This window comes from Pinus tabuliformis, chromosome 2_2 (assembly GCF_031772625.1).
Source record: "Pinus tabuliformis cultivar Carrire ecotype Pingquan chromosome 2_2, CPIR1, whole genome shotgun sequence".
Classification (NCBI taxonomy): Eukaryota; Viridiplantae; Streptophyta; class Pinopsida; order Pinales; family Pinaceae; genus Pinus; species Pinus tabuliformis.
In genome coordinates, this window is record NC_142300.1 from 989561689 (window position 1) to 989585462 (window position 23774).

The window sequence follows — 23774 nt, forward strand, 5'->3', positions numbered from 1 at the left end:
ATGAGAAGAATTTAACATAAATTTTAGTAATGATTATGTTTCCACCATAATCCAAAATTAATATATGGTGAAGTGATACACTCATAAATATAATAAAAAACAAATAATTATTTGAATAGAAGCTTTTGTGAATATTGTCTTCTAAATCTCTCACATAAATCATTTAAATGGCCTCAAATTTCAAACCAACAAATATAATTTATGCTTAAAATTTAAATTGCCTAAATTTCAAACCAACCAATATAATTTATCCATAAATTTTAGTAATGATTATGTTTCCACCATAATCCAAAATTAATATATGGTGAAGTGATACACTTATAAATATAATAAAAAACAAATAATTATTTGAATAGAAGCTTTTGTGAATATTGTCTTCTAAATCTCTCACATAAATCATTTAAATGGCCTCAAATTTCAAACCAACAAATATAATTTATGCTTAAAATTTAAATTACCTAAATTTCAAACCAACCAATATAATTTATCCTTAAACAAATTTAATAGGATCAAAATTACATTATAATCCAAAATTTCCCTATCGAGAACAATACTTTTAGAGAATTTACCTAACTCTAAATTGAAGTAAAAATAACAAAAATGCTAAATTAATAAAAAGTTTAACTTTCCATATCATCTAACACTCATAATGGGATAGATAAAAGTTCGATGAAGTGTTTGCGATATCAATGTGACAATGAAATAAGTTGAAGTTAGGATAAAATGTTTACTCTATGATTAAAATTAAAAGATTCCAAAATTATATAGTTTTAAAATCATGACAAAATTTGGAAAAAATTTGAACAGAAGCTCCATTCATACTTTGCAAGATGGAGAAAGAGGAAGAGGAGGGACAAGAACAAGTGATGAGCGAAATTCATTTGGGATGTCCACCTGATGCCAAATCCCTCGTCTCACGATTCACCATTTTGCATTCTTCAACTCCCTTCACAGGTGATCCTGCTTTTGCCCTTCAATCTGTCTTCCTTGTTACATATTGTTTGGTTATGGGTATTCGATATTTCATTCTCGCTCAGCCTCGGAAAACACAGTTTTTAAAATGTAAAATACTCCAGTCTCTCTTCTTCATTACATATTGTTGAAAGTGTATTCAGTACTCCATTCATGCTCGGCCTCGGAAAACAAAGGTTTTGCAGTGTAGAATACAACTATCAAGAAAATTAGAAATCTTCTATAATCCTCTCACCATTCTGATCTCCGCTCCTGCTGCGAATCAAAAGGGTTGCATTCGAAGGGTTTGACAAAATGTCTAACCCCTCGCTTGCCAGCGCACGGGCTTCATTTATGATCGTAATTGTAGTGTATACTGCATGACAAAGCTAGAGAGGATTGTTTTGTTTCAGCACAGATGGTTCTCAGGAGTGATCCGTTTGTGTCTCATATCCTGCTCGTGTTTGAAAACCCCATTGCGTAGAGTTGTCTGTGTGCTTTGTGGGCCCCTTTCCTTGTGATTGTTGTATTTGATGCCTTCTTAGTTTAAATAATAAAGTGGCACGTCCTTTGTTAAAGATTTTATTCCATGTTAATACGATTATTATTTGGCTTTGAAGCAATTTACTGAACATAATGTGTCAATGACAATCCACTGATGTGTAATCTGTTTGGCTATTTTGGGCCATGTTACTCTAACCTTTGAGATTTGATAACTGAAGCGACAAGAGCCATACCCTACCAACATTCGCATTTTGTTAGCTATATAAGATAAAAATATTATATTAAAGCCCAGGAATGACCCAAAAGGTAAGTCAATGGGACTGAAGAAAAAAGTACGATCAATGATAAGCATGTGCGGGAGTACCTAAGGTTATTTTGAAAGCATGAAGTAATCTAAATTAACAGATACATGAGAAATAAATGAAAGAGCATTGTCAAGTACTCGGAACAAAGAAAGAAAAGGAACAAGGGTTAGATATAACAAGAACGCCCGAGCTCAATATTAGCATCATAGATGTGAATATGAGTAGGGGTGAAGGACGGAGATGGGGAACCCTTATCACTGTTAGTCATGGAGAAGGAACTGATCTAAAGCTTGACGATGTAGAACCTTGACGATGTAGAATCTAGAGAATACCAAGGGGGGTTGTGCTATTTGATCTTGAGTGGATATTTGCCATCTATTGAAACTGCCCTAACACTTTAGGTTGTCATAAAGAATTTGTTAATGAAAGATTGGTGGGTAATGATTTGACAGGGGAAAGTCCGACTTTGAGGTCTCATTGTGCTGAGCTGTATATTGGCTTGATGTGAACCAATCTACGAGTTGTGCTAATAGTGGACCCTCATAGAGCCCCTTGTGGGAATCAATTTGTTGGCTATTGTTAGTTTTTGTAGTATCGGATGTGTTTTAGTCACAAAATTTGGTGGAGAGGCTAGAATACATGTATTCTCCAAAATCCACAAATTGTTTTTGAAAATTCCACCTAGAGACGACTTAATTAAAATAATTAATCTTTCTTTAATGGTACCTAAGTGTAAACTTAGGAAAACTGATTAATTAAAGGGTATTAATTAAGTCACTGTGAGAATCTTCTAGAAGAAGACATGGATCGAGTTCTAGTTAGTCTTAGCCATCGATTATGTTTCAAGTTTGGCCATTGATGTCTCAATGAGAGATTATAAGAAGAAACTCTATGGGGCTTGGAGAAGACAAACCAGTCTAGATACTCAGTTGCCCAAGCAAATCGATTTTCTCAGTGGCTGAAGTTCAGCAAGAGAAGATAGACCCAGAGGGCGAGTTGTAGGTGAGAGAGAGAGAGGGCAACAACAGTAGTCCAAGAGTGCAGGATAAATTCTGGAAGGGTCAGCGTGACAGAGGACGCAGGTCATTAGGGCACTACGCAGAGGATAACGTAGTGGGACCAACGTAAGGGTAGAGGGTCTGTTTTGGGGTCAAAGAATCGCTGTGGAGATTGAGAAATTTATTGCTAAATTTCTCTCAGTGTTTTTTTCTCTATTTTTGCTGTTCGATATCTTGTACATGAATTATTGCTGAAGATTAATAAAGAAACCTTCATTCGCTGCACCGATTTTCTTGCATTGGGTTTTTCCAGGGACGATTGTCCAAAAATAACTGTGTTAATGTGCTCATATGTGTGCCAGCGTTTCGATAATTTTTCCTTGCATTTATTTTTCCGCAGTATTTAACTTGTGAAGGTTGCAGTGTATTTATTTCGATACTTGCCATAAGAAACTGCAAATAATTTGTTTAATTTATTTAACAAATAGAATAGATAATATCAGTTGTTGCAGTAGGATTCCAGAGTTCGGAATTCTCGCATGGTATCAGAGCACATATAGAGGCAAGGAAATCTGTTAAAATTGGCAACTAGGGCCAAACTTCACATGGGTCATCTTATTTATGACAACTGATATTTTTCTTAGATTCGTCTCTCTGAAAGGTATAGGATTGATCTAAAGATCATCCGATTCTGACATGTACAAATGAAGATATGTTTTTTATTTATATTATGAACAAATTGTCAAGGTCGGCCAACAAACTCATGTAGACTCAGAAGCCCAACAGTCATGTCTATTCATCCTCAACACTTGTCTATAAATTCATGATGCCTCATCCTCATTTGGACATCACTCATCCACACACATCTCTCTCTCTCTCTCCTCATTTGATTGGGTACACATTTTCTGCGCAGCTTTCTCTCTCACACATGTGAAGGAAAGGAGGATGAAGTTTTGTTTTGGGCGTTGACCAGCGTTGACCAAATTTCAACAAGTGTTTTGATTAGTGTTGACCAACATCACTGACTTGTTTGACTGTGTTTTTGGGTGGGATACATCTGTTTGGGCAGGCCGCATTTTTGGGCACAGAAATTGAGGTCAAATGTTGACTTTGTCCAGCGTTGACTGCAGCTAGGGCTAACCGCAGGGTTGGCTGTTTGACTAGGTTTGACTGCATTGTGTTGGGTTGTTTTGAGGGCTGATTCCTCTTGTTGTTTGGGGGTCGAAGTTGACTGAAGTTGACCATTTTGTTGAGGGTCAAATCTACCTTGTTGACCGACGTTGACTTTTCTGGTTAGGGCTCTTTTGCTGCTATCATAAATTATTAGATTTCTAAATTGTACTATCTCTCCCTCTGCTGAACTATTGAAGAATATAAGAAGAATTGATCAAGGTTTCCCCACATTGGGGTTTGTCCCTGGTTGGTGCCACATCTTGTGTCCTCTTGTCTTGGCTTGTCTTCTACTGTTTATGTTTATGTTCTATCTGCGTTTTACTATCATGTTGATGTGATTGCTAATTTGGATATTGATATTGGGCTAATAAAAAAATTGAAGTAAAATTGCTCTAAAGCATAGAACATACCATTGTTGCCTAAAATTAACAAAATCTCAGCTGTAGGTAAGAAGAGGGAGCTTCGAAGCACTGAGTCAGCAACTGCTTGAAACCCTAGGAGTTGCACAATCCACTTAGCCAGAAAGCCAATTTCTGTGGAGAATTTTACTTCTCTGAAGGAGTCAACAAAGAAAGTAACATCTCCAGATCAGAAAAATTGTCAGAGGCAGAGGGAGCAACAATAATTCTTTTGCAGGGCATATTTCTAGCTAGGACGCAACATTTTGCAGCAGCAAAATAAGCGTTGAGAAGGAAAGGAGAAATAGCACATAAAAGTCATGGATAGAATCAACAACCATGAAGCCTCAGAATTGTCTTCCAAATTGGAAGATGAATTTGCATGCTTGTTAGGTTCAACATCATCTGGTGTCTGGTATATTGATAGTGGAGCTTCAGCTCATATGACGGGAGTTAGAGAATATTTTTCTAGCTATCAAAAGGAGCAGATGGACTTCCAGATCACTATGGGGAACATAACTAAATGTACTCTGGTAGGGAGAGGCACCATAGAGTTTTAAACCGAAATAGGAACCAGCACTAGTGCTACTAATGTACTGCATGTGCCAAGATTGGGTATGAACCTAATTTCAATGTCCTAGTTGTAGGACAAGGGGTACGATGTACACTTCATGGGGAAGAAAGTGTATGTCAAACACTCTAGCTGGAAGAAGGTGAGATAGATTGGAGCTAGAAGCAATAGGTTGTATAGGTTGCAGATTGATTCTCTAATGGCACTGATAGGCAAGGACAATAGTAGTGGGAAGGAGCTGAACGAACTATGGAATAGGAGGATGGGATATTTACACCATGGAGCACTTAGGATGCTTTGAGAAACTGTAATGGGTGTTCCAATTCTCAAGACTGAGCACGACGACGTTTGTAGAGGTTGCGTACTTAGGAAGTATGCTAAGGTAGCATTTCCCAGAAGTGATAGCAGAGTAAAAGGCGTGTTGGGATTGGTACACTCAGATATTTGCGACCCTATGTCACTTTTATTGATGACCATTCCAAGAAGACCTAGACTATTTTCTAAAGACCAAAGATGAGGTCTTCGATCGGTTCAGAGAGTTCAAGGCACTCGTAAAGAATGCGATAGGGAAAAAGTTCAGGGTGCTGCGTTTAGATAACAGTGTACACTGATAAAGACTTCACAAGTTATTGTGCACAGGAGGGCATCAAAAGAGAATAGATAACGGCATACAACCCTCAGCAGAACGGAGTAGCAGAGCGGAAAGACAAAACAATAGTTGGGGCTGCAAAGGCTATGTTATATGACCAGGATTTGCCTAGATTTCTATGGGTTGAGGCATGTAACACAACGATGTACATTCAAAACAGAACACCTCATAGAGCATTAGGGAAGAAAATGCTAGAAGGAGTCTTCAGAGGGAAGAAGCCTGAAGTAAGTCATTTGAGGATCTTTGGGAGCGTAGCTTACTGTCACATCCCAGATGAAAAACACAGTAAGTTAGATTAGACTGATGAGAAGGTGTTCCTCGTAGGATATAGTGAGACCTCAAAGGCATACTGGATCTACGTTCCTAGCAGTAGGAAGATTGTAGTAAGGCGAGATGCAAAATTCATGGAAGACAGAGTTTTTAGAAAATCTCATGAGATGGCTATAGGAGATCAGTCAGCAGAAGTTCCGTTAGTCCACCAGCAGGGACAACAAGTTGGACAAGCAGGAGGATAGTCACAGGGATCGAGTACAGTGACTAGTACCAACATCTCCTCAGGACTAGGAGATCCAGGAAGTTCTCAACAAATGAAGCAGCAAGAACAGGAGGAGGAATTGACTGAACCTCCCACCACTAGTGGTAGAGCCATTAGGGAAGTGCGCCAAACCTTAAGAGATGTAGAGGAGTTTGTCGGAGCTCCCAGGACAGACAAGAGACAACGCAGGCAGCCTGACAGATATCAAGCCTTGGTAGCTCAGGTTGCAGAACCTTCCAGTTTTCAGGAAGCTGCACAACATCAAGTGTGGGTGGATGCCATGGTAGAAGAATACAACTCTATCATGACAAATGATGTTTGGGAGGTAGTGCCTTGTCTAGAAGACAAATCAGTTGTAGGATCCAGATGGATCTACAAGATCAAGTACGCTGCAGATGGCAGTGTGGAGAAGTACAAGGCTAGATTCGTGGCAAAGGGGTATGCACAAAAGGAAGGAATAGACTATGAGGAGACCTTCGCCCTAGTTGCAAGATATACCTCTATCAGATCTGCCATATCCCTAGCAGCGTAGATGGGATGGGAAATTCACTAGATGGATGTCAAGACATCATTCTTGAACGAGGTGATAGAAGAAGAGGTGTAAATAGAGCAACTTGAAGGCTTCAAAACTCATGAGAAGCGCACTCATGTATGCAGATTGAAGAAAGCCCTATATGGGCTCAAGCAGGCACCCAAGGCGTGGTACGGTCGGATTGGCAATTACTCGTAACAGTTGGGATTCATCAAGGGTGATGCAGATCCCAATCTCTACTATATGATGGTGGAGAATGAGCCTCTCATTCTGGTTTTATATGTAGATGATATTTTTTGGCAAGATCATCGGGGATCATAAAGGACTTCAAAAGGAACCTTGCAGCAAAATTCAACATAAAGGATATGGGGTTGATGCACTATTTTCTAGGGTTGGAAGTATGGCAGAAGAATGGGGAGATCTTCCTTGGGCAAGGGAGATATGCTATAGAAATTCTGAAGAGATTTAGAATGTAGGATTGCAGACCCATGGTAACACCAATGATTACCAATTGGAAAAAGATATATGCATTAGGGGATAAGGAAGTCGACCCCACCTTGCACAAACATCTAATTGGGTCACTCATGTATCTTGTCAACACTAGACTAGACATTTGCGTTGCTGTCAATACCCTTTAGCTAGTTCATGGTGGAACCAAAAAGGGTACATTGGGCAGCAACTAGGCACATTCTCAAGTATGTGCATGGAACAATTGGGCTTGGGTTGAAATATACTCGAGGGGATGATGTCAGATTGAGTAGATTCACAGATGCAGATTGGGCAGGTAGTTCAGTGGACAGGAAAAGTACCTCCGGGTATTGCTTTAGCATTGGATTAGGGATGGTCTCTTGGTGCAGCAGGAAGCAGAAGTCAGTAGCATTGAGCTCAGCAAAAGCAGAATATATGGCATCCAACACAACTACGTTCAAAGCCATATGGCAGCCAACACGACTACGTGCAAAGCCATATGGCTTAGGAAACTACTAGTGAGTTTGTTCAGGAAGAAAATGGGAGCAACCAGTGTTTACTATGATAATCAAAGTTGTATAAAACTCTTTGAGAATCCAATATTTCATGATAGGTCGAAGCACATGGATATTAGATATCATTTCATCAGAGATTGTGTTGAACGTGGGGCAGTCCAGCTGCAATATGTTCCCACAGATGATCAAGTAGCAAACTTACTCACGAAATCTCTAGGGAGAGCTAAGTGCATCCAGTTCAGGGAACAAATGGGTATGGTGGAGAACCTGTTTTAGTAGCAGAAACAAATGGATTCTTAGTTGCAACCGCAACAAATGAGAGGGAGTTGTAGTGCAAATGCAATAGTTGATAGCAGTACAGAAGGGTCAGCAGTAGCAGAGATGCAACACATATTAGAGTTGCGTAGTAGTTGATGGGTAGAGTAGCTAGACTTCAGCAGCATGACAAGAGTTGGTGCAGGAACATGGTGTTGCTTCAGTGGGCTGCAGCGCTAGAACACATTCCTTGCTAAGAAGGAGTGTTAGTTTTTGGAGCATCAGATGTGTTCTAGCCATGAAATTTGGTGGAGAGGCTAGAATACATGTATTCTTGAAAACCCAAAAATCGTTTTTGGAAATTCCACCTAGAGACAACTTAATTAAAATAATTAATCTTTTTTTAATGGTGCCTAAGTATAAATGTAGGAAAATTGATTAATTAAAGGGTATTTATTAAGTCATGGTGAGAATCTTCTAGAAGAAGACATGGATCGAGTTCTACTTAATCTTAGCCATTGATTATGTTTTAATCTTGGCCATTGATGTCTCAAAGAGAGATTATAAGAAGAAACTCGATGGGGCTTGGAGAAGACACACCAATGCAGATACTCAGTTGCCCAGGCAAATCGATTTTCTTAGTGGCTGAAGTTTAGCAAGAGAAGATAGAGCCAGAGGGTGAGTTGCAGGTGAGAGAGAGAGAGGGCATCAACAGTAGTCTGAGAGTGCAGGATAAATTCTGGAAGAGTCAGCGTGAGAGAGGACGCAGATCATCAGGGTACTACGTAGAGGATGACGCAGTGGGACCAATGTAAGGGGAGAGGGTCCGTTTTGGGGTCAGAGAATCGCTGTGGAGAGTGAGAAATTTATTGCTAAATTTCTCTCAGTGTTTCTTTCTCTATTTTTGCTGTCCAATATCTTGTACATGAATTACTGCTGAAGATTAATAAAGAAACCCTCATCTACTGCACCGGTTTTCGCACATTGGGTTTTCCCGGGGACGATTGTTCAAAAAATAATTGTGTTAATGTGCTTATATGTGTGCTAGCATTTCTATAATTTTTCCTTGCATTTATTTTTCCGTAGTATTTAACTTGTGAACGCTGCAATGTCTTTATTTCGATATTTGCTGTAAGAAACTGCAAATAATTTGTTTAATTTATTTAACAAATAGAAGAGATAATATCAGTTGCTGCAGTAGGATTCCAAACTTCGGAATTCTCACAACTACAAATCTATAGGAGATGCGGGGTCTCATCAATCTAGAGTCCAATGACAGATGGGACTTTGGATGTTACTTATGGTCATCTGTTGTGAAGATTTGGGGGAAGAAAGATGTTATCAATCTAATAGGTTTTGTCCTATGTGGATCCTGTAAAGTTTGCTTCTTGCGATCTAGTACCTCTCTCATAAACAAAGCTAGACATCTCTGGTCTAGGTACCTAAAGAAGTTGCAAGCGAGACCCTTTACTCTCTACAGATGCAACAAGACCTCCTCCTAATCACATAGTATATTTTGCACCAAAAGAGAAGGTGGTCCTCTAACTTGGTGTCCTATAATTCACAAACTTGATATATCCTCTTTGACATTAAAATGTGGTGGTCTATCTCAACTTGACGTCAATGGGAACAAACTCTGAATTGGCCTAGAGGAATCTTGAGGTTGCCCATTCAATGTTTTCTGGTATACTTGAGATTAACAATAATGCCATCCCTCAACTACATGAAGTGCTTAGAATATAAATTCATCTTAGGTCAAGGTGATTAAGAGGGGACACCTAGGTGACTTGTATGTACTCTTTGTAAATGTCCTCTCTTATCACCCTGTTCAACACCCTTTTAGAGGGTAGGATGTGACTAGGTGCATAAAGAGAATACTTGAAAGATTGGAGACAATTGATAGAATTGCCAAAAGATTGGAGGTGCAAGGAATTCTTAAAGAAATCACATTATATCCATTTAGTTAGGAGGATTTACGAAGTAGAAGCAATCTCCTATGAGGAGCAAAGCACTATGAAGGTGTATTGTGTTTGTTTAGAAGTTGAGTCATGTAGAGATTATAACCCATGGAGCAATGGGACCAATTTGAAAACAATAATAATAATAATCCAATTTTAAGGTCACGACCAAGCTAGACACCAAACTGGTCTGTGAGTCCCCTTTGATTGTGGGACAAGGGACCCACCTTCGTGCAACGATTTGACTGCTAAGTCTACAAAGGCATACATACTCTACCCCCCTCTAGTTTTGAACTTGTGACTTCTTACGAGGAAACACACGTTGTTAACCATTGGGCCCACTCAAGTGCACTAAACTCAAATTGAATGATGTTGTGAGGAACTATCCTTTTATAAATGGGTCATACATTGCAACAAGAGGATCTATACTTTCTCAATCCTAGTGTATTTTGAATCCTAGTGAACTAGGACCCAAGACCTTAGAGGCATAAAGGATAGTGAATTTGATGATTGTGTTCAATAGGTGCATCTTGGATGAGATATCCTAGAAGTGACACAGAAAGCACTCTCTCAAACATGGTTAGAAAACCATCCTTTGTAGAGTTGGGGTTGAAAATGTGACCTTGAGAATTGAAACTCCAAGTAAGTGTAGGTCGTGGTAATCTTGATCTCCCTCCTTTAGAAGTGAAAGTGGTAGTTAAAGAGGTTCAACACATTGAAGATCATTATCTTAGTTTTACTAAGGTTGATGTCTTGTAATCAAGAAAGTTAAGCATCCTTGTGATAACTTTCGAGTTATTTTGAAAGTTTTTACAACATGCTTGGGGGGACTTCATGTGATGTGGGGTGCATGGTGTGATTAGTTACCTTTGGTTATTTTGTGATGGATGTATGCATTGGACTTAGGTAGCTCCTCAATTGCTAGAACTTGTCTTCATGCCTATGTGGCACATTTCCTTAAAGCATTGGAGACCGAGACAACACGATGACATTCTTCATGATATACACATAGAGAGTGGGTTGCTTTCTTGGAGGATGATTCACCTTGGAGGAGGAGCATTGGGCACTAAGTTGCACGAAACGGGGAAACGGGTACGAGTTTCCAAGATGGGCACGGGTATGAAACGTGACCTGCCCAAATTTTGGAAATGGGGAAACGCAATATATATATATATATATATATATATATATATATTAGGACATTTAAGAAATATGTGCAATCATAAAGCATATATGATACATTCTAATTTATTACATTATGATTAAATTGTCAATTGTCAATGCATAAACTATAAGTCTCTAAATTTACATCACATTTACTCATGAATGATCACATAATGAAAATAGCAATATCAAAAATCAGTCACGAGAAATTTCTAATTTCTTGTCTCGTGCTTGATTGGGAGTCTCCTCCTACATAGTTGAACGACCTTAGTGCTCTTGATTAAATACAAGTTCCATACCCTAGTACCCTACGTGCTCTTGATTATTGGGAGTCTCCCCTGCATAGAGGGCTTGGTTCTCTTGATTAAATACAAGTTCCATACCCTAGTACATGACAAAATCCAATGGAAACATTGTAATCCCCCCAATCCTGAAATCCTAAAAAATAGACAAGTCTGTTGGATTTTGAGTGAGATCTAAAATTCTACTTTCTCCATATGAAATCCAATGAGGGTGAAACCACTCTCAAACATCTTGAGTCATTTCATGGTAATGTTAAAAATTTAAGTAAAAGGATGAAAATGAAAAATAAAGGAGAATGTCACTTTTACTTTAAGAATTTAACATTACCATGAACTGCATATCAACACTAGGGCCATAGGCTTGAACATTAGGCTGCCCCACTCAGAGGCATTTAGAAGCATCCAGAAGATATTTTAGTTGCCCAATAAAAATTAGAAGCAAAAACATAAAAAAAATACAAGAAAAGTCAAGTTAGAAGAGGAAACTCCACCGTATAGCCTGGAAACGCGTTTCCGGCCGTACTGGCCACGTTTCCTCCTTGAGAAATGGGCTAGTACGGCCGGAAACGCGTTTCCAGGCCGTACGGTATGAGTTTCCTCGTTTTCGTTTCGTTTCCGGCTGGAAACGGACCCTTCTCCAATGTTTCCTGCAACTTAGATTGGGCATCTTGTAGGAGGTTGTTGCACCCTCGATGGCATGGGGAAACTTGGTTGCTTGCATGGAGGTTTGTACTTGACTTGAGGATGCTTGGGTTAAAGAGTGATCATATAGGTGTAATGGGCTCAGAGGTACACATAGCTTAGGAGGTGGCATTGGAGCTTTGGAAGCTTTTGTGGAGGAGCTTTGGACCTTTCTTGAGGAGTGTCTAGCCTTGGAGCCTTGTTGAATGTGCATGCCTTGGAGCTTGACATGTGTCACCAGAGTTGGAAAGCCGCACATGTGGGCATATCTAGTGATTAGATAATTTGCTTGTTGTGGACCCATTCCACTTTATGCTTGTTGGTCTTCCTCACCTTTCATATTAATAAAGGGAGGAGAGGATCTTTTCATCACTTGTACTTGTTCACTCATGTAATCACAAACTTGTGTTAGAAATGCAAGAGCTAGGGAAAACTTGTGTACTTGTAATCTTCTTCATTTGTATTTTATCTCTTTATCGTGAAGAATAACATTCTTGGAATAATTTCAATGAATGACTAGGTTTAGGGTTTTTCCCTAAGGAAACAAATAAGACTAAGGTTTGGGATCAACTTTAGAGGAGCAAAGGAAGCATTTTGTTTTGTAGATTTTGTGAGAGAAAAATTCTAGGGTTTTGTGGTATTTGGAAACCCTAGTGCTACTTGGTATGTTTGTTCTGGAGAATATGGAAAGAGACCTTCTTGTACACTTGTGGGATGCAAGTGTATGTGCCGAGGAGGACCTGCCACTATTGATGCTAGGTTGTTGAGGATCTTTGATGGAGTAGCCAACCTTGGTTAGGAGTGATTCCTAGCTAGGAGGAGTTGGTGGCTAGGGCTTTCTTATGGTTTCCCTAGCTATTATTTGGAGACCTTGACCTGTACCAGTTTGTAATAAGTTGTTGGTACATGTACTTCATCTCTCTTATGTATATAATGTTACAACTATCCAAATAGTGTGTACTTGCAAATTTATGTTTCAGCTTATGTTATCTTCTTGATTGGGTAGATTCTAATGCTAATTTGACATAATATAGAGATGAATTGGTTAAGCGATTTAACACATATCTATAAATAACAGAGCATATTTTACTATTGTTGCAATACGCTGTAATAAGAGATTTAAGATTTGGTATATGCTTGAAAAGTGTTCCCTAAAGGTTGTAGCTTTGTGGTATTGAAGTATTCTTGAATGTATTTATTTTCTTGGATTGTTTTGCGAAATTGGGTGCGAGAGAAGTGAAATATTGTTGCTGTATATTTATACTTTAGATTCATCACTAAGGTTGAAGGTTCATAGGAAACGGATTTGGTAAAACTCAAGGTTGAGGTGAAATTTCTAAATTGGCATTAAAAGTCAGATTTTGAAATTTCCACATTGCTCTAGAGCATTTCATATATCTCTACATGGTATCAAAATTGTTGTGATGAGATTTCTCTCTTGGTGAAAAGAGAGTTAGATATTTTAGTTGTTACGTACCTGGGAGAGGTGCTTGATCTAGTATATATTGATTGGGTGTGAAACTATAGGATGCTTTGGAGAGGTGCTTGAACCCTAGAAGGGTTGTTCTAACTTATTTATTGCTGATCTTGCTTTGAGTTGTGTTTTAGATTTGCAAAATGATGACTCTTGGATTTAAAGATTGTGATAGGTTAGAAGTTGCTTCCAATTTTATACCTTGGAAGTTCAAGCTGCAAATGCTTTTGGAAGAGGCCGAGCTTTGGGAGAGTATTGATAAAGAGATTGTTGCACTCACTGATTCGACATGGTTGGCTGCCAATGTTGAAAAGGAGTCATAGGCAAAGAGAGCCATTCTTGATTCAGTCAATCATTTTATCCTTCACATTGTTGTCAATTTGATTGGTAAGTTGCTATATGAGGTTTTGGTTGGTGTATATTAGGGTTCTTATCTCTATGTTTATCTCTTGCAAAACATGCTTTTAGTTGTCCACATGAGTAACACAAATGCAACAATGAGCTACTTGGCTAGAGTTACAAGGTTGAGATATTAGTTGTTCACCATAGGGACGAAAGTGGAGAATAAGGAGTTGGTGTCCATTGCCTTGAATGGACTTGCTCCATCTTGAAATCCTCTTGTCCAATGTGTTTGCACTTGTGAGAAATTGCTTGATGTTCTTTGGGATAACCTTGTGCAAGAAGAGATAAGGTTGGATTACTATTCAATATAACAAAAGTAAGTATAAGACCTAGCCCTCGTTGGGAGTAAGGAAGGGAAGCAACACAGGAAATAATAAGGGCAAAAATGAAGTTTCAAGTTCAAGAAATAAGGAGGATTCAAGTCCAAGAAAGAAAGGTTTGAGGAAGGTGAAATGTTTTAGGTGTCACTAGTTGGGACATTATGTTAGCAAGTGTTCCAAAAAGAAGTGGAAGGCCTAACAAAAACAAGTTTTAGGAAGTGTAGATATTGGATTTGGGGTGGATGAGGGATATTCCCATTTTGAGACAACCTTCTCCATGACCTCTTGTTTATTTTTTAACACCATGCCAAGTGTTGGATGATATGTGGATAATGGAGCATTGAGACATTTGAGACATATTACTTGAACTCAAACAATTGTCTAGCATGGACAACATACCAAATCCAATCACTCTTTATAATAGATGCTCCATATTTGAAAGTAGGTAGTTATTCTTTAGGGAAAGTTGGTTTAAAATTCTGAAATTGACAGGTACCTTGATTTTCCCATTCTTCTTTTTTGTTTACTACCAAATTTGCAACACAAGAAGAATATTGTATGTTACTGCTCAAATTGCACTAATTGTCGAAAGCCCTAATCCACAAGATATAATTTGAGGCGCAACCTTTAGGAAGGTCCAATGTTATCGAAACCAAACCAGTCCGATCGGTTTCGGGGCAAAACCTGTCCAAACCAGAAAAGACCGGTTTGGTACCGAATCAGTCGGTGTCGTCACTAAACCAGTCCAAACTGGTTCGGAGACCAGTTCCGCAAGGCTCGTGGCCGTAGCATAAAGTTTTATTTTATTTTATTATTTATTTATTTATTTTTTTTATAAATTTAATTTTATTATTTTTCCTAGTTTCTAACGCTACTCTAGTTTCCCCCGTTCGAAGATCGGTTCTGCAAGGTCTGCGGTCGCGGCATAAAAAACGTTTTTTTAATAATTAATTTTTAATTTTTTTCCCTAGTTTCTAACGCTACTTTAGCTCCCCCCCAAAAAAACTATTTAAACACCCCCACCCCTTCTATTTCACTCACACTATTCATTCGAGTCTCTTGCAATTCTTGAGTTGAGTTCGGTAAGGAGAATTCAGAGAGTTTTTTGCAGGGTTGTTCTGAGGGAGTTTTTTGCAGATTTGAAGAGCTAATTGGAGTCTTGGAGAGCTGTTGGGTTGGCAGATTTTTGAGCTACTTCAAAGATTTTTTTTTCCTGGAGATCTTTGGGTTTTTTTCAGTGGTTTTTGGAGTTGGTGGAAGAATTTTTTTTTACTTGTTGGGGTTCCTACATAGCTGATTTCAAAGGATTTTGGAGCTGATTTTCTCCAAAAAAATTAGAGGGTAAATCAAGGAAATTTTTGCCATTTTTTTTGGTTCCATTTTTCTCCAAAAATCATTTTTTTTTTTTTTCTCAAAAAAATTAAAAACCCCAATGTTTTTATGCAGATTTGTAGGGGTTGCTCCACAGTTGATTTTGGAACTAATTTTCTTTAGAAAATTAAGAGGGAAATTCAAGGTATTTTTTTCAACTATTAATGTTCTATTTTTCTTCAAAAATCTATTCCTTTTTCCCTAAATTTTTTAAAACCTTAGTGTTTTTATGCATAATTCAGATTTGTAATTTTTGTTGGAAAAAAATTGTGGCCGTTATTTTTTTTCTATTTTTTTCTCAACAATTATTGAAATTTGCAGGGTTATTTTGAGGGATTTCATTGACAAATTTCCGAAGGAGATTTTGGAGCTGATTGAAGAGTTTATCTTCAGATTAGTTGGAGCTTCTTCTCTTCTCAAAATTTACAAATCTTTTCCAGCTATTTCATTGCCTCTATTATTTTATTTTTCTCTAAAAAAATGCCATAGAATTTTAAAAACCTTAGGGTTTTTCATGCAGTTTTTCAGTTCTTCCTCATGGCCCCCAAAAACAAGAATGACCCAGCTTAGTTTCACTGCCATTTAAATGAACAAAGGATAAAACTCTGCAACTATTGTGGGAAAAAAGTTAAGGGTGGGGGGATCCATAGAATTAAAGAACACCTAACACATTGGAGAGGGCAAGTAAAACCTTGTGAAAATGTTTTTGATTTTCTTAAAGCAGAGATGAAAATTTTAATTGAAGCCTACAATGAAGAAAATGGGAAAAACAAAAGAATTAAAAAAGATATAGGCAAAAGTCAAAAGGATGATGCTATGCTTAGTGACCCTGATTTTGAAGAATATGTGCCCAGTTTTGAAGATTCCTCTAGTTTCCCTGCTAGAGTTGGAGAGGGTAGTTCAAGTGCTTTTAACTTGAAGAGGATAGCAACCTGTAAAGAGATTGATTCCTTCTTTGTACCCCGCACCACTCTTGGTTCTCAACCAACCCTTGATGCTAAATGGAAGAAGATAAAGAAGGAGGCTGCATATGAATGCATTGCTAGATGATGGTATGATGCAAACATACCTTTTAATGCTACTAAGTCTGCATATTATTTAGCCCATGATTGATGCTATAACTTCATGTGGAGTATGCTTCAAAGGCCCTAGCTTTCATGATATAAGGGGGCCACTTTTACAAAATGAGGTCTAAAGAATACAAGAGTACTTTACAGAGTTCAAGCAATCATGGACCAAAACAAGATGCACAATTATGTTTGATGGATGGACTAATGATAGATCTCACACCATACTAAATTTCTTAATTGCTTGTCCAAAATGTATTATGTTTCTCAAATCTATTAATGCATTTGATCTGGTGAAGGATGCACAATTGCTATTTCATCTTTTGGATGAAAAAGTTATGGAAGTAGGGGTTGAAAATGTTGTACAAGTTATCACAGATAATGCCTCTAACTATGTTGCAGCGAGAAAGATGTTGGAGTAAAAACACCCTAATTTGGTGGTCTCCATGTGCAACCCATTGTTTGGACCTCATGCTTGAGGATATAAGCAAAATTGAGTGGGTGAAGAAGTGTGTGGAAGATGCAAAATCCATAACTGTTGGAATTTCTAAGTTTAACCCATTAGAAATTCTTCCTGTACTATCTGGTTTATTTCTTCCTACTTGTTTAATTACTTAACAAGTTATTTGCCATGTAAATAATGAAAATAAACACAAGTACATTATCAACATCTACAGATCATCAACTGAAAGAAAACAAGCACACAAGTGACACCGTTATTTTTGGACCAATGTCCCTGGAAAAACCCAATGCAGGAAAATTAGTGTAGTTATTCAGAGTGTTTTATTATTATGCAATTTTCAGAATAAAACCAGGGTGCTAGAAATGGCTCACCCAACAGAGAATGCCCTCAGCAGTAGTACCTCTCCTCGGAGATAGATATTCCAGCTAATCAGTCACCGGATGAATGATCCCACAGCAACAATTGCAACTTCACTGCTCTGCGTCACTCTAATAGGGACTACGTCACCCTACCCGGCTCACCAGCTCCCAATTTGTCCCACGAAATCCTCCCAACGCTGCCTCTTGGTCCTGTGTCAGCTCTGCTAGCTTCTGCGTCAACCCTTAGACCCTCTGTGTCACACACGCTGGCCTCTCCTGGCTTTGCGCATCTCCTAGCTGCCTCTGTGTAGCACCCAGCTGCCTTTGCGTCAGCCTCTCCCGGCCCTGTGCTGTCTCTCTGATACCAACTCTGCCTCTCTGCTATGTATTCACTGCCCCTTGCTGCTGATCACTGATTTTTTCTCTCTTAGCAAACCTAGCTCTAGAGAATAGAATGACTGATCACTCTGGTGTATTCTCCCACTGACCCTCAAGCCTCCTCTTATACTTTTCTTGTTGGTCCATCAACGACCGAGATTAAATATCTAATCAACGACTAAGATTAGATTTGGCTTGATCCATGACTTTTGGAACATTCTAACCCTGTTTTATATTAATACCCATTAATATTTTATTTTTTCTAAGTTTAGACTTAAGAACTCCATTAAAAGTATTAATTATTTTAATATCTCCCAAACCGGTTAGAATCTGCCCAAACCATTTCTGGGTCTTGGAGATATGATGTGCTTTAGCCTGTCCACCAATTTTCATGGATAGAGCACATCCAATGCTACCCCAAATCAACACTCCGTCTTAGCGAGGACTGTGCTCTAGTAATACTCCACACTGAGTATCACCCTGGTTATCTAGCACCAGTCTCTGTGCTGATGCTAGCCCTCCCTGCCCAACATCCTTTGCACTGCTGCATCTTGTACTGCTGCCCATAGCCCTGCCACTGCCATTGTTGCATTCGTATGACAGCTCCCTCCGCATTCGTGCTGCTGTTGGTCCATCCTCCCAGCACTGCATCTACACTGCATCCCCTCCGTCATGTTGCATCGCGCTGCCCATAGCACTGCCACTGCTAACTGCTGCACTGCAACTCAGTTACTGAGAAGTAAGTAACTAATCCACCCAACTTCTGACATCCCTGTCAGGCTAGAAACACTCCTGATGCTGAAGCTCCCTCTGTCGCTAACAAGTGCTCCCTCTACTGACCTTTGCGTTGTTGCAACAACTCCCTGCATCTCGCACCGTTGCACACCTCTCTGTGCCATCCTGCACTGGTGCAACACTCCCGTGCCTCTCACACTGTTGCAGCCTACTAGCCTCACGCTGTCCCGAGACTCCTGCACTGTAGCACTCTTTGCCGCTCTATTTGCGTCCGTCTCTACCGACATCCGTCAGTTCTGCTACTCCTCTTCGAGGCTCTCGTAGCAAGATATAATCCAAGAGGTTGGGTACCTCAAAGATACTGCCCCTCATCACCTGTAGTTCGTCTGACTACAGCTCAATGTCTCCCCACTTCTTCTTAAGTGGCATATGAGCACTCATGGCACAATCATCATCCTCCTCGACTTCTTTCTCCGCCCTCTTTGGTGTTGCCTTGGTCTCAAAAGCCTCTCCCTTACTCTTCTTCTTAGGACATTGGTTCGCAAAATGACCCAGTTCCCCACAATGGAAGCACTTGACCTTGGAGAGGTCCTTCTTTTTTCCCTTCTCTTGCTTTCTCGCAGATGCTAGAGCCACATCCTCTTCTTCCTCCTTCTTGATTCTGACCCCTTTGCTGCTATTCCCTGCCTTGGTCACCCGTCTGATCTCTTCTTGATGAAGAGCCGCCCACAGTTCCTCCCAATCTTGAAGGCTCATCTTGCCTAATATGCTTTGGACAAATACCTCCCAATCCTCTGAGACTATGTTCAATGCGGTCCTCACCATCAATCCCTCATTTGGCATGGCCCCTATGGAAGTTTGTTGGTCACGGATCTCCTTTAATCGACCGAGGAAGACATCTAGGTGCTCTCCCTTCTGCATCTGGTATGACCGCAACTAATTTTCAAGTAACATCTTCCTCTGCACGGAAGTATGCTGGTACAATTTTTTCAGGGCATCCCACATCTCATTTGCCGTGTCCTTCTCGGCAATATGCGGCACCACATGATCCTTGACCCCATTAAGGATGATGCATTTCGCCCTGGCCATTGCCTCCTCGTACTTCTCATTTTCAGCTGGGTCAACTGGGATCGCTATTGTTTTCAAGGCGAAGTCCTTGATGTGATATTTGTCTAGAATGGACAAGATCTTGGCCTTCCAGACCACGAAGTTGGATGCTTCGTCCAACCTATCCTGATCTCTCAGTCCATTCACGACCATTATGCTGCTCTTCTTTCGACTCCTCTGAGTCTCTCTACTTGCCTCCTGGAAGTCTTCTGTTTGACTCCTGCTAAGTCTCTCAACTTCCCGTCTGGAAGTTCTCGGTTCGACTCCCTCTGAGTCTCGATTTCCCTTCTGGAAATCCCTCCTCCTTGGTCTTGCCTTGTTAGGTACTGTTCTGACCACAGTACCCCACTAGCTTCGCTCCGCAAATTACCCGCAGCCTCCTATACCCCAACAACTGAAGGATTGAGCCACTTGGCTCTGCGTAATCCCGACACCGGAAAATCAGCTCCCTTAGTCAACTGCGTCAGCCCTCTTGGCCTCTGCGTGAGCCTGATTCTGCCTTCCTTAGCCTTTGTGATGCCTTTCTTTGGCCAAAATGATGACGCAATCTCTCTGCGTCACTCCTTCCTCTGTCGCCTTTTGCACTGATCAACTCTGTCACTCGAGACGACTGAATCTGCTGCTACTGCTCTGCTAGCTAATGCCTTCAGTTACCCTATGATCTGCAACCACCTTCTGATACCATGTTGGAATTTCTAAGTTTAACCTGTTAGAAATTCTTCTTATACTATCGGGTTTATTTCTTGCTACTTGTTTAATTACTTAACAAGTTATTTGCCATGTAAATACTGAAAATAAACACAAGTACAGTATCAACATCTATAGATCATCAATTGAAAGAAAACAAGTACACAAGTGACACCATTATTTTTGGACTAATGTCCCTGGAAAAACCCAATGCTTGAAAACCAGTGCAGCTATGTAGAGGGTTTTATTATTATGCGGTTTTCAGAATACAACTAGGGTGCTAGAAATGTCTCACCCAACAAAGAATGCCCTCGATAGTAGTACCTCTCCTCGGAGACAGATATTTCGACTGATCAATCACCGGATGAACGATCCCACAGCAACAATTGCAGCTTCCACTGCTCTGCATCACTCTGATAAGGACTGCGTCACCCTACCTGGCTCACCAACTCCCAGTCTGTCCCACAAAATCCTCCCAACGCTGCCTCTTGGCCCTGCGTCAGCTCTGCTAGCCTCTGCGTCAGCTTCTGGAGCTTCTGCATCAGCCCTTAGACCCTCTGCATCACACACGCTAGCCTCTCTTGGCTCTACGCAACTCCTAGCTGCTTCTGTGTCAACCTCTCCCGGCTCTGCACTGTCTCTCTGGTACCAACTTTGCCTCTCTGCTATGTATTCACTGCCCCTCGTTGCTGATCACTGATTCTATCTCTCTTAGCAAACCCCGCTCTAGAGAATAGAATGACTGATCACTCTGGTGTGTTCTCCAACTGACCCTCAAGCCTCCTCTTATACTTTTCTCGTTGGTCCATCAACGACCGAGATTAAATCTCTAATCAACGACTAAGATTAGATTTGGCTTGATCCATGACTTTTGGAACATTCTAACCTAGTTTTATATTAATACCCATTAATATTTTATTTTTCCTAAGTTTAGACTTAGGAAGTCCATTAAAAATATTAATTATTTTAATATCTCCCAAACCGGTTAGAATTTACCCAAACCATTTCTAGGTCTTGGAGATCTCATGTGTTTTAGCCTCTCCACCAATTTTCATGGCTAGAGCACATTCGATGCTACCCCAAATCAACAATAACCAGGTACATCTACAAACACTCATGGGTTTTGAACCTTATGAGAAAGCACACAGGGGGTAAAGAGCTTGTTCGATCAACCATCACACGATTTGCAACCAACTTCCTTTCGTTGCAATCCCTTGTTCAATAAAAATCGAACTTGAGGAAGATGTTTTCATGTGATGAATGGAATTCATCTCAGTGGAGAAAAAAGGTTGAAGGGAAACAGATGGTTGACCAAGTATTTGACAAAAGATTTTGGTCAAAGGCAAAGGAGATTGTGCTATTTAGTGAGCCTCTTGTCAGAGTTTTGCGGATGGTGGATAGTGATAAACCTGCCATGGGTTTTGTTTATGAGGCCATGGATCAAGCCAAGGAACAAATAAAGACAACATATGGGGATAAAAGACAAAAGTACATTCCTCTATGGAGAATCATTGATGAAAGATGGAACAAACAACTCCATAGACTTTTACATGCAGCCGACTACTACTTAAATCCAAGGTATGTAATTTTGGATTTCAATGCTCATTGCTTATAAGTTATAAGTTTTAACTTTTAATTTTTAGTTTTGTTGACTTGATGAATATGTTTTTGTTTTCTGAATTTTGAAGGTACCATTACACTACAAATTTTGAGGTTGATGGGGAGGTTTTAGGGGGATTGTATAAATGCATTGAGCGCATGGTCCCAAATTCCAAGACTCAAGATCAAATTCATAACAAGCTCTTGAATTTCAGTGAGAGTATTGGTACCTTTGGAATTTCTATGGCTGTAAGAAATAGAGCAAAGAGTCCCCCAGGTAAGAACTGTCAAAATTTGCAAATTCTTATATTAATAATTTACTCATTTCAATTTGAATTTTGCAATTGTTGAGTCCAAGTTTCAACTTTCAAATTCATTTGCTAATACTTTTTTTCCTTCCACCCTTTTTGCAACCTATTGGTGGCAACAATTTGGTAGTGAATGCCCTCAATTGCAAAAATTTGCAATTCGAATTTTGAGCTAGACATGTAGTGCTTTAGGGTGTGAGCGAAATGGGAGTGTGTTTGAACGTATCCACACTAAGCAGAGGAACTGTTTGGAGCAAAAGCGGTTGAATGACATGGTTTTTGTTTAGTACAACCTTAGGTTGAGGCGCAACCAATCGCTGAATAAAACCCCTGAATCAAGCAACATTGTCTTGGGTGACTTTGATCCAACATCAGAATGGGTTGTGGAGAGTCAAGCACTAGCATTTGGCAATGAAGACCTTTCTTGGTTGGACTTGGACCCACCTCCACAAGATGTAGAGGCAGATATATTAGAAGCACTAGTAGCAGCTTTAGGGCTAGGGGAATCAAGCCATAATCCCATTGCAGACTTGGATGCTACTCATTCTTCAAATGAGGATGAGGAGGATGATCAGGAATCAAATGATGATTTTGATGATGATTGATGATTTGATCATTTATTTGCTGTAGCTGTAGCTTGTAGTATAATACTATGATCTATCATGTTATTAAGAGGGAACTATTGAAGATAAAAGAAGATTTGATCAAAGGGTTTCCCCGCATTGGGGTTTGTCCTTGGCTAGCCGCCACATCTTGTGTCTCGTCTTGGCTTGTTTTCTGTTGATTGTTTAATGTTCTATCTGCACTTTACTTAATGTATGTGTGATTGCTAATCTGTGGCTAATAAGAAGATAAGAAGTAAACTGCTCTAAGCATAGAACATACCATAATTTAACAAACATTCTACCATTAATCCTTATGCACCAAAATAAAAACAATTAAGAGAAGCTTTAAGAGTTAAGAACATTCATCGACATAGAAAGAAACCTTTAAACCATAAATGCTCCAAGAAAGATATGTCAATTAAGCTTCAATGAGAGAGAGTTCCCAAAAATCCAACCATGAATACAAATGAGGAAGGGCCCCTTTATTTATAGGGTGGGATCTAACTCTTTTTACAATAAAATAATAATAATATCTCATATTCTTCCTTAGATTTAGGTATAAGAAAAGTGAAATATGACTAACTAATCTAACTCAATAATAAAATAAAAGTGGTCAAGCCACATGTACAATGAAGAAGATGAAGTAAAACTCCTAAAGAGAGGTTGTTTCCTCCCAAGAGGGGTGAATGATCCTCCAAGGTGCCACATCTAGCATCCAAAACTCCAAAATCATATGTAGATGGTTAGTGTCCTTTTGGGTGTTGGTGGTCCAAGCCTCAAAATGTGTTGAAATGGTATCCCAAGCAAGTTACCTTCCAATTTTTAGCCTCCTTTAGTGCGAAACCTCATGGAGAGGTAGACTAATACCCTAAATTTGGACAACTTTCTCCAAAGGTGCTCAAGAATGCTCAAAAGATGCCTTCAAGGTAAATCCATGTTC

At 39.5% G+C, this 23774-nt stretch overlaps 1 protein-coding gene across 7 annotated transcripts in view; it reads left to right on the forward strand.

The window, feature by feature from the left end:
- Positions 1–757: 757 nt before the first annotated feature.
- The window catches only part of LOC149196642 (uncharacterized), a 169971-nt gene continuing 146954 nt past the window's right edge, over positions 758–23774 (forward strand). For 3 of the 7 annotated variants that reach the window (XM_089405595.1, XM_089405596.1, XM_089405597.1), the window contains exon 1: positions 761–954. In XM_089405595.1, the coding sequence (XP_089261721.1) occupies positions 831–954 (124 nt within the window). In that variant the 5' untranslated portion in view covers positions 761–830. Of the gene's footprint in view, positions 955–23774 lie in introns of all 7 variants that reach the window. The other 4 variants (XM_089405599.1, XM_089405600.1, XM_089405594.1 and 1 more) reach the window with 3 other exon arrangements.